The sequence below is a fragment of the Crocodylus porosus genome, unplaced genomic scaffold (assembly GCF_001723895.1).
Source record: "Crocodylus porosus isolate Cpor-Errol unplaced genomic scaffold, CroPor_comp1, whole genome shotgun sequence".
NCBI lineage: Eukaryota > Metazoa > Chordata > Crocodylia > Crocodylidae > Crocodylus > Crocodylus porosus.
This window is the reverse complement of record NW_017728949.1, coordinates 51,385,936-51,400,884: the sequence shown is the minus strand read 5'-3', so window position 1 is coordinate 51,400,884 and position 14,949 is coordinate 51,385,936. Positions and strand designations below refer to the sequence as shown.

General features: G+C 43.8%; 1 protein-coding gene across 1 annotated transcript in view; it reads right to left on the bottom strand.

The window, feature by feature from the left end:
* LY75 (lymphocyte antigen 75) overlaps positions 1-14,949 on the bottom strand; it is a 100,607-nt gene that overhangs the window by 17,524 nt on the left and 68,134 nt on the right. Inside the window, exons 23-28 of the mRNA XM_019553547.1 lie at positions 12,572-12,732; positions 11,807-11,936; positions 8,488-8,720; positions 6,027-6,195; positions 4,595-4,753; positions 3,288-3,410 (exon numbers count right to left, since the gene is read on the bottom strand). Coding sequence (XP_019409092.1) covers positions 3,288-3,410; positions 4,595-4,753; positions 6,027-6,195; positions 8,488-8,720; positions 11,807-11,936; positions 12,572-12,732 — 975 coding nt within the window. The remainder of the gene's footprint in view (positions 1-3,287; positions 3,411-4,594; positions 4,754-6,026; positions 6,196-8,487; positions 8,721-11,806; positions 11,937-12,571; positions 12,733-14,949) is intronic.

Below are 14,949 nucleotides of genomic sequence, written 5' to 3'. Positions count from 1 at the left end.
TGATCTGCTCAGGTCCCTTCTGACCCTACCAACTATGAAACTATTCAACAGAGACAGTAGTTCAGGAAAGTTACTGCACTTAACAGCGAACGAAATATTAGTTGTAAGTAGAAGCTCTAGGAAGGGCACAAGTTTCTTATTCTCTCTGGGCTGGGAAGTCATTGGTATGGAGCACTACTGACTTCAGTGGAAGTTGGAGGTGACCTGTAGATTACCTTAGATAGTAAAAGCTTTGTTATGCGGCACCTATGGGGGCTGGGGGTGCCGGATAACAAAATATGCTGGTTAACTGAGTGGCCCGAAGAGGCATCTTTGCCAGTTTGGGCTGCTGACTCTCTCGTCACCCCTCCAGTCACATTGCCACCCCTCCCATGGACCCTGAGGGACAGGGAGGGGGGCCCCATGCAAAGTGTTATGCCCCAGGCCGTGGAGGCTCAGCGAAACCGGAAATGCCATGGTGGGTACATCTGGCTTGCTTTTCCCTTACAAGCCAGCATGCCAGTTAATAGAGCATGCTGGCTTGTAAGGTGCTAGATAGTGCAGCTTTTACTATACTTCTTTTGATTATGGCTCTAATTCAGGGGTAGGCAATTGTTTTGGGCAGAGGGCCACTTACCAACTTTTGGCAAACCATCGAAGGCTGCATAGGTAGCCCCATCCCTTGACAGGTGCCACGCCCTCTGGTCACCATCTTGGCACTGGAAATCCTGCTCCCTAACCCCTGACCTTTGCCACCAGAAGTCCCTCCTCCTGTCCCCTGGAAATACTCCTTTCAGCAAGGGGATTTGCTATCTCTGGATCAGAAATATACCAAGTTATATTCTAAAAATGAAACGTACTACAACGTACATTAATTTCATTTAAAAAAAATACTTTTGTCTGGATTTTCATGCGCTTGTGTAGGTGATAGTATAACAACTTAAATTAAAATCTTTTCTATATTGTGGGAGGGGTGTGGGTGGGAACGTAGGTATAGGTTTGTGGGGGTGCAGGGGAGGGTGTGTGTGGGGCTGTGGCTTGTGGAAGGGGAAGGTTTGCCCACAGCCTGCCCTCCCTCCCCCTCACCACAGCAGGCACAGCCCCTGCCAGCACTTCTGCAAGCCCGGGCACTGCGCTTCTGTTGCTCCTGGTTCCGGGGCACCAGCGTGGGCTCCATGTTGCTGCTCGCTGCCACTTGCTCCCCATCTGCCACTGCTGCCTGTCTCCTGCTTCGTCCCAGCTGCTCCTGAGTGGCTGGCAGTGGGGGGAGGAGGGAAATGGCTAGGGCAGGTGCGGGGAAAGGGGCAGCGAGCAGGCATGTGAAGCACAGTGACCGCCAGGCAGGAGTGCGGGACCTACACCAGTGCACTTGGGCCAGCGTGGGATGGCAGGAACACAGGGCAGGGGCTGCTTGGGGCTCTATGGAGCCAGGCTGGTTTCCTCTGCTCCCTGCTTCAGCAGCACAGCCCAGCTCCATAGAGCCCCAGGCAGCCCCCACCTCGTGCTCCTGCTGCCCTGCTCTGGCCCCCGCTGGCGCAGACCCCAATGCACGAGTGTAGGCCCTGAACTCCCGTCCAGCTCTTGCTGCACTCTGCGTGCTTGCTTGCTACCCCTTCCACCCGCCTGCCACAGCCATTTCCCTGCTCTCCCCCACCTGCCTGCCTGCTGGCACCACATGGTTCCCAGCTGCAGCACTGGGACCGCAGAAGCTGGCCCAGCCAGCTGAGGAGTGGGGCGATTGCCCACGGTCCTCCCCTGCCTCCCTCCCCCACGCCCTATCTGCATTTCCCTCAGTGTACAGAGATAGGAACACTCCCAGGCCAGAAGCCTCCAGAAGCCCCAGCTAGGCAGAGGCTTTGGGCTGGGTCTCGGGCCAGGGTGGGGGCATGCCAGACATGCTTCTCCAGCTGCTAGATCCTGCCAGAGGCTCCCCCCAGTCCTACTGCCCCTGGCTCCTGTCATTTTTGACAGACAGCCAGGGGCAGATTAACAGATTCATAGATGCTAGGGTCAGAAGAGACCTCAACAGATCATCAAGTCTGACCCCCTGCCTGGGCAGGAAAAAGAGAGCTGCAGTCAGATGACCCTAGCCAGATGCCTATCCAGCCTTCTCTTAAAGACCCTCAAGGTAGGGGAGACCCACCACCTCCCTTGGAAGGCCATTCCAGATTTTGGCTACCCTTACCATGAAGGAGTTTTTCCTGATATCTAGCCTAAATCTGCTCCCTGTCAGTTTGTGACTATTGTTCATTGTTACCCCAAGAGGTGCCCTAGTGAACAGAGCCTTTCTGATCCCTTGCCGTGTTCCCCTAATGAATTTGTAGGCAGCCACAAGACCACCTCTCAGCCTTCTCCTGCAGAGGCTGAAGAGGTCCAGGTCCTTCAGTCTCTCCTCACAGGGCTTGTCCTGTAAGCCTCTAACCATATCAGTGGCCATCCTCTGGACCCTCTTGAGTCTATCAACATACCTCTTGAAGTACGGCACCCAAAACCAGACACAGTACTCCAACTGTGGTCTGACTAATGGCCGCATAGAGGGGAAGTATCACCTCGTTGGTTCTATTTGTCACGCATCTGCTGATGCATGATAAAGTGCAGTAGCTTTGCTGATGATTTCATCACACTGATGACTCTGGTTCATGCTGGAGTCCACTATGACTCCAAGATCCCTTTCTCCTTCTGTGCTGCTGAGAGGGTCACTTCCCAGCCAGTAGGTGTGCTGGATATTTTTGCGCCCTAGGTGCAGCACTCTCCACTTGTCCTTGTTGTACTATATCCTACTATGTACTGCCCACTTCTCTAACCTGTCCAGGTCTGCCTGCAATCGTTCCCTACCCTCTGGAGTGTGCACTTCACCCCATAATTTAATATCGTCCACAAACCTGGACAGAGTAAACTTCACACCCACATCCAAGTCACTGATGAAGATATTGAAGAGTACAGGTCCAAGGACCAAACCCTGTAGGACCCCACTACCCATATCCTTCTAGGTTGATACCGACGCATATACTACCACTCTGAGTACGACTGCTAATCCAATATGCCACCTGCCGAACCGTGTAAATATGTTAGAGCCTCTTAATTTATTTATGAGAATGGGATGAAATACTGTTAATAAATTAACTAATATTCATTTTCTAAAATGTTTAGGGGCCCCACAGGCCAGGTAAAATGGCCTGGTGGGCTGGATCCAGTCCACAGGCCATGTTTTGCCCACCCTTGCTCTAATTGTTAGGCCCAGATGTGAGAAATGTCAGTGCAATGACAGAAAGTTACGAAAGCACTTAAAAAGACCCCTTTCAACTTACCAGCATCATCATAAATTAAGCCCAACCATACCCATGTAGCTAGGCCACTTAAAGAACGAAGCTGTTCAACAACAAAGTTGTTTTCTTCCTCATCTCTAATATTCAAAACAAATGCATTTGGATCTGTTGAAACAAATTTTTAAAATGATACTTTATATAATTCATTACAAATTTCAAATACATCACTATTTTTACTATTACTGTTTAATTAGCACATGTGAACATATAAAGATTCTTAAGCATGGACAAAATAGGCAGATCCTAAAATGTTAGGAAAAAAATACTAATTTTCAACTCTGCCTGTTTGGTACACATCCTGTAGATAAGCAGAGGATTTAAGCCACTGAAGCTCACAGCTTTCATGAACATAATATTCATTTAAAGCCTTTATGTAGTAAAAATTGGTCCTCTTTTTAAGTAAATGAATCAAAATGTCTTCAGTTGTTCAAAAAGCTTTGTGGGCTTCACACCCTTTGTGTTACTATAGCTGAAGTGTTGTTGTAGTCACAGTGGTCCAGGAAATGTCAAAAGCAAGGATTTTTAGCAATACTTCTTATTGAACCAAATGAACAAACAAAACAAAAAAACCCCACGTTTGCTTCTTGTATGCCGTGTCAGTTTGCCTATGGGCAGCTGAAAAAGACACTCAATTTGAAACCTAGTAATTGAAAAAGTTAGGATTTTTTTGTCCTTAAATATTCCTGGCCAAAGTTGGTTAATATGGATGAGAAGATACACTTGAAATAAAGCCTGTGCTTACTCACATGTTTAAGGGCTTTCCTGAATTAGGCTGCCACAAGGGAAACTCCTTGTTTACACGCATTCTTTACACAGAAACGAGGGAAAACATTTTTAAAAGTTTGGCTGTAAGCAAGAAAATTGCCAAGGAAAGTTGAAGGACAGTGTAGTATCCAAAAAAAGTTTATAGCACTTATTTTGAAAGTATCTAAATTTCAGTTAGACCGTGTCCCCTCGTGTCTATCCTTTTTCATTTCTAAAGCAATTTATTAACAGGCTCTCAAAAACAAACTATTCAAGATTTTTTCCTATCCTATTCAAAATCCTATTCAAGATTTTTTCAAATTCTCACCCATTTGCTCTAGCATCTTTACCACTCTGAGCAGCTTGTAGAAATGTTTAATAGGAACCAGGGGTGAACAATAGGAAAGACTCTGCAAAGCCACACAAAAAAACCCTACCTGTTCACTTAAACATACCTCTGTATGTATAATAAGATCTAAAAGACTTCATACAAAGTGATACAAAAGTAAAAATAAAGAAGTTAATTCTTAGTATGAAGTTCTTACTCATTGTTTTGCATAAATGATGAGCTTCTTGAGATCTCAGTCCTCGCCATCTGTCATTTGTTACCATGAAAGTGTAACAACTGTTCTTAAATGATATCCATGGTGTATTTTTAACTTTGTGTGGACAAGTAATATGTTCAACAACTTTTTCGTTTTCATCTGGAAAAAAAAAGAACAGACATTCTCTCAGAACATAAATTTTAAACCACTCGGAGTATTCTTCACAGAAAATTTCTACATAACATTAATATCCATTACAAAACATAAAACTAAGAACCCAGACACATCAGCACCAAAGTAACTTGCATTGACTTTGTAATCCTATGTATATTATACTGATTCTAGCAAGAACAGATAAACAACCTTCTGGGATAGCCAGGGGTGAATTCAGGTTTTGGCAAAGGGGAGTGCAGGAGCAGCCATGCCCCACTGTACAGGTGACTGCACCCTTGCTCCCAGCCTCCCCCCGCCCAAACTGGTAGGGATATACCTTGCTGTGGCAGGCTCTAAGAATCCCCACTTTCCCCTCCATACTCAGAGGCATATCCCCTCCCCATCCCAATATCTTTCCCTCCCCTCTGCTGTTACTGCTTTCTCCACTATCTCAGTGAGTTGAGAAGCTACAAAGTCACTCCTGCTCTCTCCAGCTGGGGTACAAGTGGTAGTGAGATGGGCAGGGGGTGGGTGGGTTTCCCCACCCTCTCTAGTCCCCCAGGAATCGGGAGCAGGAAAAGGAAACCCCTTGCCCATGCTCTCCTGCTTTCACTATTCCCAGCTGAGTCTACCCCAGGAACAGCTTTGAAGCTTTATCCCACCAAACACTGGGAGTAAAAAGGGGAAAAAGCAGCAACAAGAGGGTGGGGAAAAGGTAGGGAAGGGGACATGCCTGAGCACAAAGGGAAAGCAGGGGGACTCTTATGTGCTTTGGAGACTTAAAAAAAATTTCTAGAGACTCCTGAACTGTATCCAATCCAAAAGGGGGTGCAGCCGTACCATTGTACCTGCTCTGGATCCACCTCAGGGGTAGCTGCTACAGTATGTACTATTATAGTGTCTTGCCACTAGATGGTGGAAGAACTGGTAATAGGCTGTTTAAACTGAGCTAACAGCTGGTCTGAGAGCAGACATGCATCTGCATCCAATAAAAGAACTCATCTCAATGGAGTTTTATCCCACTTTCCCCTAGGGTAATTCTACAACAGATCATTTTAAAAATCACCCCAGCTTAAGGGTGTAATATCATGCGTCAAATGACACTGCTCTGTATGCTGGGCTGGGCCCCAGGACCACCCTGCACCATTCATCTGACTTGCGGAGGAGGATTTGGGTATCACTGTTCTAAGATGTCTTTGCTACTGAGTTTTACAACTGTATGCTGTTGATGAAAACTCTTTTAAAAAATAATGCGAACACATTATCTCAGAATACATACTTTGTGGCAAGTAGCAAATAGCACCTAGTTTTTCAGAGGAACACTCAGAAGTTTTCCAGAATCCATCGGTATCCAAAAACACACAGTCGTCACTTGTTTCTTCATCTTTTTCAGACCAGTGACTGAAACTAATGTGCTTTCCATCAGACCAGTCATAATGTTTTTCATCCTGGAATTATACCAATAAAATAAGAGGTTTTTTGTTGGAGCAGGGGGACTGAATCCAAATGACATGATACTGTATTCATACAGGGTGAAATGCAGTATAAACAAGAGATGTCAGCAGTTCACACTGATGTTCAATGAGAAGGTGCAGAGCATTAGCAGCAGGTTTTGTGACTTACTCTAGTGCTCATAATATAATTAACCTTGTACATTCAGTTTTGCAATTAACTGCATTATCTATGATGGATGGCAAATGATAATACTTTGATACTATGCTACCCTTGTTGCTGAGGCCAGGCAAAACAGAGGTCTAAATGGTATGATTTGCATCTAGCATTAGCTGAAGGCACAACTGTTTGCTCAAGAAAATCTGTATCAATTTCCCTTCCAATGTTTTTCTATACTGAGTGTTTAAATATGTATTTATATTTAATATCAAGTATTTTAAAGGATTTGTAACTGAGAATATTTAAGTTTTCTTCAGTATTTCAGTCCTGTCCCTAATTAGAAATAGGCCCTGTGAACCGTTTTTTGGCCGTGTTTAGAATTTCATAGACATCAGATTTCATAGACGTCGGGCTGGAAGGGACCTCGGGAGATCATCGAGTGCAGCCCCCATCATCGAGTGCAGCCCCCAGAATTCACAAATTCTAGTGCTGCTACCACAAGCTCTGCTGGCACTCTCTCAGGCATGATCTCCTAGGAAATAATACCCCTTTATACAACCCTTGCTGTTTGGGCCCAATTCAAATTGACACAATGGCAGAAAGGTAGCATGCTTCAGTGTTGTATGTACCAGGAAGAGGCATCTGAACCCCATTTAAAAGGTCACTCGCATAAGTGGTAGGGAAAAAGGTTGCAACTCAATTTTAGTCATTATGAAATATAAATAATAACAGAGAAGTTTGTTTTTGTGTCAAATATATTATGAATTTTTACATCAAAATAGAGTCTTCTCTTTCCTATTTTTTCTGTAAAGACTCTACAGACAGTTACAGAAGTAGCAGTGCTACGAGGTCACAGATACCAAGCAAGATCAGAATGAGTAAGGAAATTATGTTTTGTAACACTGTTTGAAGCTTTTATTTTTCACTTGTGTGTTTGTCCCTATTTAACTTAGGCCACCAAAATACACTAAGAGAAATTCTGTCAAAGATAAAACAGTGAACTCCAAATCCTTTACTTAACTGAGAAAGTTCTAACTCCACACTGAAGGTATATCTACACTGCCTCTGGATTACAACGGATGCCATGTACCCATCACTAAACTCCATCTTGACTGTGTTTACTGGTATATGCCTAGCACCACACTAAGGCAGCTACCATACATTGGTTTCAGGGTCTAGAGTGCATGAATTGGCATGTTGTGCATGTCTGTGGCACTCCCAGATGTGATATGTAGGCGGTAAAGGCAGGCCTGAGATCTCTAGAAGACCTCTAGTAATCAAGGTAGAGATGCCACTTGATGCTACTGACCCTTCTGAGGGTCAACAAGCACAAGCTGGGAGAAAAAGGGTTAAGAACCCTTCAGCACTTATTTCTCCATCATAAAGAAACAAACAAAAAAGGATATTGGCTTCACTTAAAACAAAACAAATCAAATCACTTCAGTTTTAAGTGAGGCTTTCAGAATACCTTTCAAAGAGTTTCTGCAGTTACTTCGGGGTGTTATGTGCCATGTTTCTGGTATTCCTCTTCACAAGAGACATTTGGCTGGTTTTTCTTAGCCTTGCTCCAGAGCTGCTGTTATATACCCACTAACAATAGATGGGCAAAGATGGTAGCAAAAACTCTCACTAGAAGGGTAGTAAAACACTGGAATAGGCTACCAAGAGAGATTGTGGAATCTCCATCCTTAGAGGTTTTTTAGACCTCAGAGGGATGATATAGTTGGGGATGGTCCTGCTTTGAGGAAGAGGCTGGACTGGATGACCTCCTGAGGTACTTTCCAACCCTAATTCTCTACGATTACAGTGTTTTAATTACCTGCTACTATAAAACATGTTTCTGCATCTTAAAATAAGGGAACACTCCGCTGAATCACTCCATTAGAGGAAGTTGACTATACACCTTAGAGAACTGACAATTAGGATACAACTCTGTACATCAGGGCTTGTTGATCTTCAACCTTCGAATAGCATCCTGTGAGTGGAAATGGATGCCTCTGGTAACATCTATTGTTTAAAACCGACCCAAATCACTTTCATTTTTTTTGTTTCTACAGCCATTCCTTTCCTACTCTACCTAGCCATAAAAAAAAATTCTAAATAGGATTTGAGGGAAAGAGAAAACTTACGTCAGTGCTGGAGAGTCCAATCCAGAGTGGGTAATTGTAATGAGCAGCTTGGACAGCAAGAAAGGCCTGCTGGTACTGATCTGTGATGCTAACCAGAATCATGTTATTCTCCCTGCACTTCATCATTGCATCAGACCAGGACAAATTTTTCAGAATTATTCTGTACTGGACATTTTGATAGTTCAATGTTTCATTAAGGACCGGCTGTGTCAGGTTTTCAGCATGATCTAGGTCTAAATCAAGAAATCCAGTCATTAGTAGGATAAACACTGCAAAACATTTTGGTTCCCAGTTTATTCCATAATTACAGTGGCTAAACCCCTTTCCCTCCTTTTTGGAATTAACAAGATAGAATAAACAATTTAGGCTGCAGACTGTTCTTATAATTACTGTTAGGAACAAACAATTAGATCACAATTGCTAGAAAGTGCGTTTCGGAGGGGGGACAGGGTAAAGTGCTCTTTAATATAAAGTTCTTAGTCTTGTATATGTGTGAGCTTGGCTCTGTGGCTTTCCAGATTAATAACTTTAACTGAAACCTAAATTAAAGAAAAAGCAGAGTGTTTGGAGTAATTTAATATGGTAACCGTTGCAGGACTGGTCACAGGTACTGTGACAATGAATAGGGGAGGCAAGCTCTGAACACTGATGCAAACATATCCAAGTCAAGACCCATTGGATCTGTGTTTTTATAAATGTAATGGGCAGTAACTCTTGTACAGTAAGCCTTAGCTCTCCAGTCTGCAAGAAGAGTAGCCCCAAAGGGCATTGCTACAGTCTTTCAGGTAGGAAGTAATGGATTTTATCTTAAGAAAGTGCATTCAAGTTTCCTGCACAAAACTACTTGACTTGGTTATTGCACAGGGAGGGATGAAAATCACCAGAGTTCTAATTATGGAATCTCAGACTGAACTGCATTGCAAGTAAATGCATACAATTAAATAATAATCTTATGCGACTAATTCAAAAAGCAAAATTTACATGGGTGAAGAATGGAACTGGAGAACGTGGATTTAATAAACCCCACAATAGTTTATGGACAGACCTCAGGTCTATATTTGGCCCTACAGTTTTGTCAGAGGCTCGTTAGTATCTAAAATATTGGTGCCTCAGGCACACAAAAGCTCACCAGGGATAAAAATGACTCCATATAAAGGGGCTGATAGGCCATTTCCCAAAACACACACACAGAGCCATGCTATTAATTTGATGTTTATGCACCATTTGCAGCTTTCAATGGATTAGAGATGTGACATGAAAGAAACAGATTATTTGAAGTAGTTTGTTACTGTTGCCAAGTACTTTCATTTAGTAAACTACCTCCAAAAGGGAATAGGAAGACCAAGAGGCTTCACACACTTAAAGGTGAATGGTGAAGGGTTAATGCAGAAGGTATGCATTTCCCAAAGAATATACTGCTGTTTACAAATGTAATTAGCATAACATTTTGAAACAGTCAGTTTGCATCCAGAACCCCAAGGAATCCAACTTTGTTCCTCTAACTCAATAAATTACATCACAATCATAAACATAGGGCCATGAATGCACAGTGGAAAGAACTTCCCTTGCTGAGTCAACCTGAAATATGGCCAGACTCAGCTACAGTCTCTCCACTCAAGACCCAACTGACTGCTCCTTCCCTGCATCCTTGTGGGGTTAGGGCCTCAGCAACCCAGAGCTGGCCAGACACAGCAGGGATAATACTGCAAAACAGAAGGCGCTTCTCTTGCATCTCATGTGCCATTTTTAGAGTTAAGTACAAGTAGAACCTGCAATCATTCTTTTCTTCTTCTCCCTAAGTCCTGCAACCATTTTAAATGTCCAGAGTCTTTTTAGATCATTTTGGGGTATATTTACAGCAGGGCCCATAAAGGGTTAAGCTGCAAACTCCAGGCCCCTGCCCTGCCACCACTCTCCTAGTTGCTCTTCCCATGGTGGGAGACATCCATGTAGCGTGTGGCTCTGGAGGCACATAGTCTGCTATGGTGTGGCCTAAGGGGATGCACTCTCACTGGTGTGGCCTGTGCCAGTTTCCAGTTGCTTAGAAGTTGGACTGCCCTGGCCTGCAGAAGGCTTCTCAACATCATACAGTTCTTTTCAGCAGGGTTAGTTAACTGGGTAGAGCACTGTATTATGCTACTTCTTTATACTTTCTTAATTTATATATAGTTTTTTTAAAGGTGCATTTATTTAGGAAAACACATCCAAAAGTGGGTCTATTACATATTAAGTCTGTAGCTGTTGAGCTATAGCTATTAAGCTATAACTATTCTAGACAGGGAATCTGCTCCAATCCCAATAATCTTTGGCCATACACCTATATTGCTACACTGGAGCAGTCTTCTGAGTATTCCTAATGAGGAAAATCTCACACCTCTGGAGCTGACCCCCTACTTTACATCTGGGCAAGCATTACACATGCAAACTGTGATTCTCCTCGTCTACGCAAGAGTTTGCATTAATACATTTCACACATGGCAGATATCAGGACTATATCCAAAGCGGAGATGATTCCTAAAATTACTGTATTAATACTGTTGAAGCCCAAGACACTCCACACTTGGAGATACCCCCATCTTATTCTGAAGGGGAAGAAAGATTGTTCACTAGATTTATTTATTCAATTTATATGTCACTGTTCCCAACAAGGATCAGGGTGGCTTGCAATGAGGCTCCTGGCAGACGTTCAGCTGAAGGTGCCATGGAATCTCATGCAAGATCACAACAATCGTGCTATACTGCCAGTGCAGGGCAAGCCTGGGATCATGGGAACAAAAAAACTGAACAAAAGAGGCAACAAGATGGAGGAAATGTCTCAAGGAAATGATGAACACCCCCCCATTACAACTTTCTGGGAGCTTCCTGCTAGGAAGGCATGGAACCAATTTAGAGTGGTCCTACAAATACACACCACGTTATGTGAATGAATAGGATCTATCCTTGAGACCTGTGGGTCTCCAGAGTATCCTCTGAAGATCAGGGCTATCTCCTCAGGAGCCTTGTGCCTCATGCTAACAGCAGGGCCCTGGTGATCCTCCTTTATTTTCCTGCAGCATGGTTTCGTTGGAACTACACTACCAGGGCCTCTTAAGGTCACAGCTTTTATCCCTAACATAGGGGTTCTCTGCTGTGAAAGGGGACTACAAAAAAGGGAAATTCTGTAGTGAGGGAGATGTATTTTCCCCAAGGCCTACCGTAGTATGGCTTTTTCCAGCAAGAGCCCAATCAGTTCCCACAAGTCTCTTGTACATCAGAAGGGACAATACCCGTGTATAGGAAGGCATGGTCACAATCAGACCTTAGCTAAATTCAAACTTACCCACTGGCTTCTGGCATATGCACAAAAAGTGTGTGTCACCACACGAAGTGAAATTCCATGCTCCAACATACATCATTTTGGGATCATTGAGCACTACAGCACACTGATTGTTCATTTCCTCATCATACAACTGAAAACCAGAAAAACTCATTGATCTTACGTACGATATGAGCAAATATTTTGTGGAGAACATAAAAGAAGGTCTATTACTAAGTATGTGACCATTTAAGAGGTTTTAAAAAAGCAGTAGTAGAATATATAAATTATTTTACAAATGTCACCACATTGTTAGATTGCTTCTTCAGCAGTAATTTTTAAGTAAAACATATAGAAACAGATGGAATTATGTTAAATTTTAAAATTTTAACATCAAAATTTAAAAACGGGTGTTAAATCAGCTGGGTTCTACTCCATTTCTTTCCTGTTCTGTGGATAATGCAGCCCACAATATGATGTCTAATGGTTAGTTAACTCCTGTATTCTGTATAAGACTTCCCTTTGCTGTCTGTTTTTATGGCATGTGGCCTTCCCACTACACATTGAAAGTGATGTAACAAAATAAATCTCTTTAAATCTTCAATCTTAAAATTATTATTGTTCACAAGATAATGTCCAAAGAAATGCCAAAACCAGAGTCATTGCTGATCCTTTTGTTTGTCACTTAATACAGAGTTTTTTGGTTTGGGTTTTTAAATAATATCCTGTTTTGATGCAATAGGACAAAATATTAGAAGGATTCGCACGTCCAAAAAAAGCACAACTTACATCAATTGGAATCTTCCTTTGCTTTCCTTTTAGCAATGGATGAAAGTTGCTGTATACCAATTTACTACCATCTACCCATTTATTTTCCTTTGTGCTGTACAAAATCTGCAAACCAATCCAAATGTTTTTTGGCATATCAGGAAGCAAAGATGTTATAAAATCTGTTGGGCAGAAAAGTAAATATTTATGCATTATAGCTTAGATAGCCACATAAACCTTTCAAAACAGCCTGCATAAATAATAATGCAACCTCCATGTCTATTAACTTTGCACCCCTCCAGGGGTGACGCATAGGGGATGCACGGGTGTGCACATGCACCCCCTGAGAGTGCTGGTGCACCCCCTGTCAGGCCATGCTCCCTGTTTAGCCAGTGGGAGCCCCCTTGTGAGCACTGGCCACCAGAAGCGACCGTGGGAGTTCCAGAAGCGGCGTGGCTGCTTTTATGGCGAGTGAGATCAGCCACGGGTCCCCCCGGTCAGTGGGATCAGCCGCTGGGGGACGCCCCCCTACACCTGGTCATTTGGATCGGCCACTGGGGGGACCTCCTTCTAGTCAGTGGGATTGGCTGCTGGGGTACCCTCCTCGGTTGCTGAATGGTGTCAGGGGAGGCACGTACCCCCCCAACTCGAGGCACCAGACACCCATGCATCCCTCCCTTGTCCTTGTAAAAATAATAATAGCTATTTTAGTAGCATCTTAACTATTTTGCAGTTCTGTCATTAACCTCACTTCCATATTCAACAAGAAAAATGATTCTTTTAAAAAAATCATTTGAGAGGTCCAGTGTTCTACAAGATTATAGATGCACATGCGTGCCTCAACATTCTAAGCTGCAGGATGGCAAGAATTTTTATTAGCCATTCCACCCAAATGTCAGAAGGTGCTTCCTCACAATTGTGAAGGGCTTTTTATTGATTTCTATAGAAGCATTAAAAATGGACCACTCTGAATGGTGAAGAAACTCCTGCTTCCCACCCCTACTCTTTCCCACTGGTACGCTTATAAGCGCCACTTCTTGGATTTTGGCCTGATTCCTGCAAGCTGGCAGTGAAAGGAAAGATTGCAGGGAGTCCACCATTCAGAAATCCAAAGCCAATCAATCACCCTCTGTGTTTCTTTCACAAAGCTCAGTGCTGGCTTCAGCAAACTTGCAGGAAAAGGGCACTGAATCTGTTTAAGATTAGGAAATAAGACTCAGTTAGACTGGTGCTAGTTAAGATATGTCAGAACTACGTATGTTCCATTCATTAGCTAATCACAGACTAGCTTTAATCCCTTCTTCCAGACTAAACAAAACTAGTAAAAGGTTAAAGTCTCCTGAATTAGTCATCCGAAGGCTGGCTAGAATAGTAGGGATATCCATCTACAGAATGCAACACTGTACTTATGGGATGAAATGGGGACTGGCAGAAGGGGGCAACTTCCAAAATGCTGAAGTTTCTTGTCTGCATCACATCTTGGCTACAGCCCTAACTCGCCTCCAGAACTAATTAACTATGCTGAACCCTTCTTTCAGCTGAAATGTACTATCCATCCATGAAAAAGTTGTTCAAAACATGAAACAATCGTGCTAAAATATTACTGCAATACAGCACATTTTTTCCTAGGGGAAAAGTTCTGAATCATTCTAGGCCCAGTCAGTTTTATCTCAGTGTAGGAACAACCCCTTTCTGTTGCAGCAATTCTCACTGTTGTCTCCACATTGTTACTTATGGTGTGCCCTACACTCTGCATGCCACTGCTCTGAGATTGCTCATGTATAGAAACAAACAAAAAGCAAACAGTGCTGTGCTTGGCGCAGAGCTGCGACATAAGCCACTAAAATATTTACTCAATTCTAAGATAGGATTTTCCCCCTTCATTTAACATAGGGGGAAAAGCCCTTCATCTTAGAACTGCATACAAGGGCGGTGGGCTGGGGTAGGGGGCAGGCGGCTGCTGTGGCCTGGATTCCAGGCTGTACCCAGGGTTGGGGCTGTAGCTGCAGCTGTCGCCTGTACCCCCCGCTATCATTTCTGCACCCTGCCATCTCCCCTGCCTCTGCAGCCTCTTCCCTTCATCTCCCCCACCTGTGCAGCCTTTATTCTCCTGCCTTTTCCTCTCCTTCCTCATCTGGCCCTTACTCCGCACTGGCAGGTTCAGTCTATGCTGCAGCTTAGGGCACTGAACATGACCCAGCTCGGTCCTGTAGCAGCAGCACACAGCCCATGCAGCTGCTATACAGAGACTGGGCTGAGTCCATGCTCAGTGCCCCAGACTACAACAGGGATGTGTGGAGCCTGCAGGTGCAGAGCAAGGGTAGGGGGATGGGGTGGGAAGGACAGGGGAGCAAGAAGCAGCGGCTGCAGATGGAGCAGAGACAGAGAGGGGGGTATCC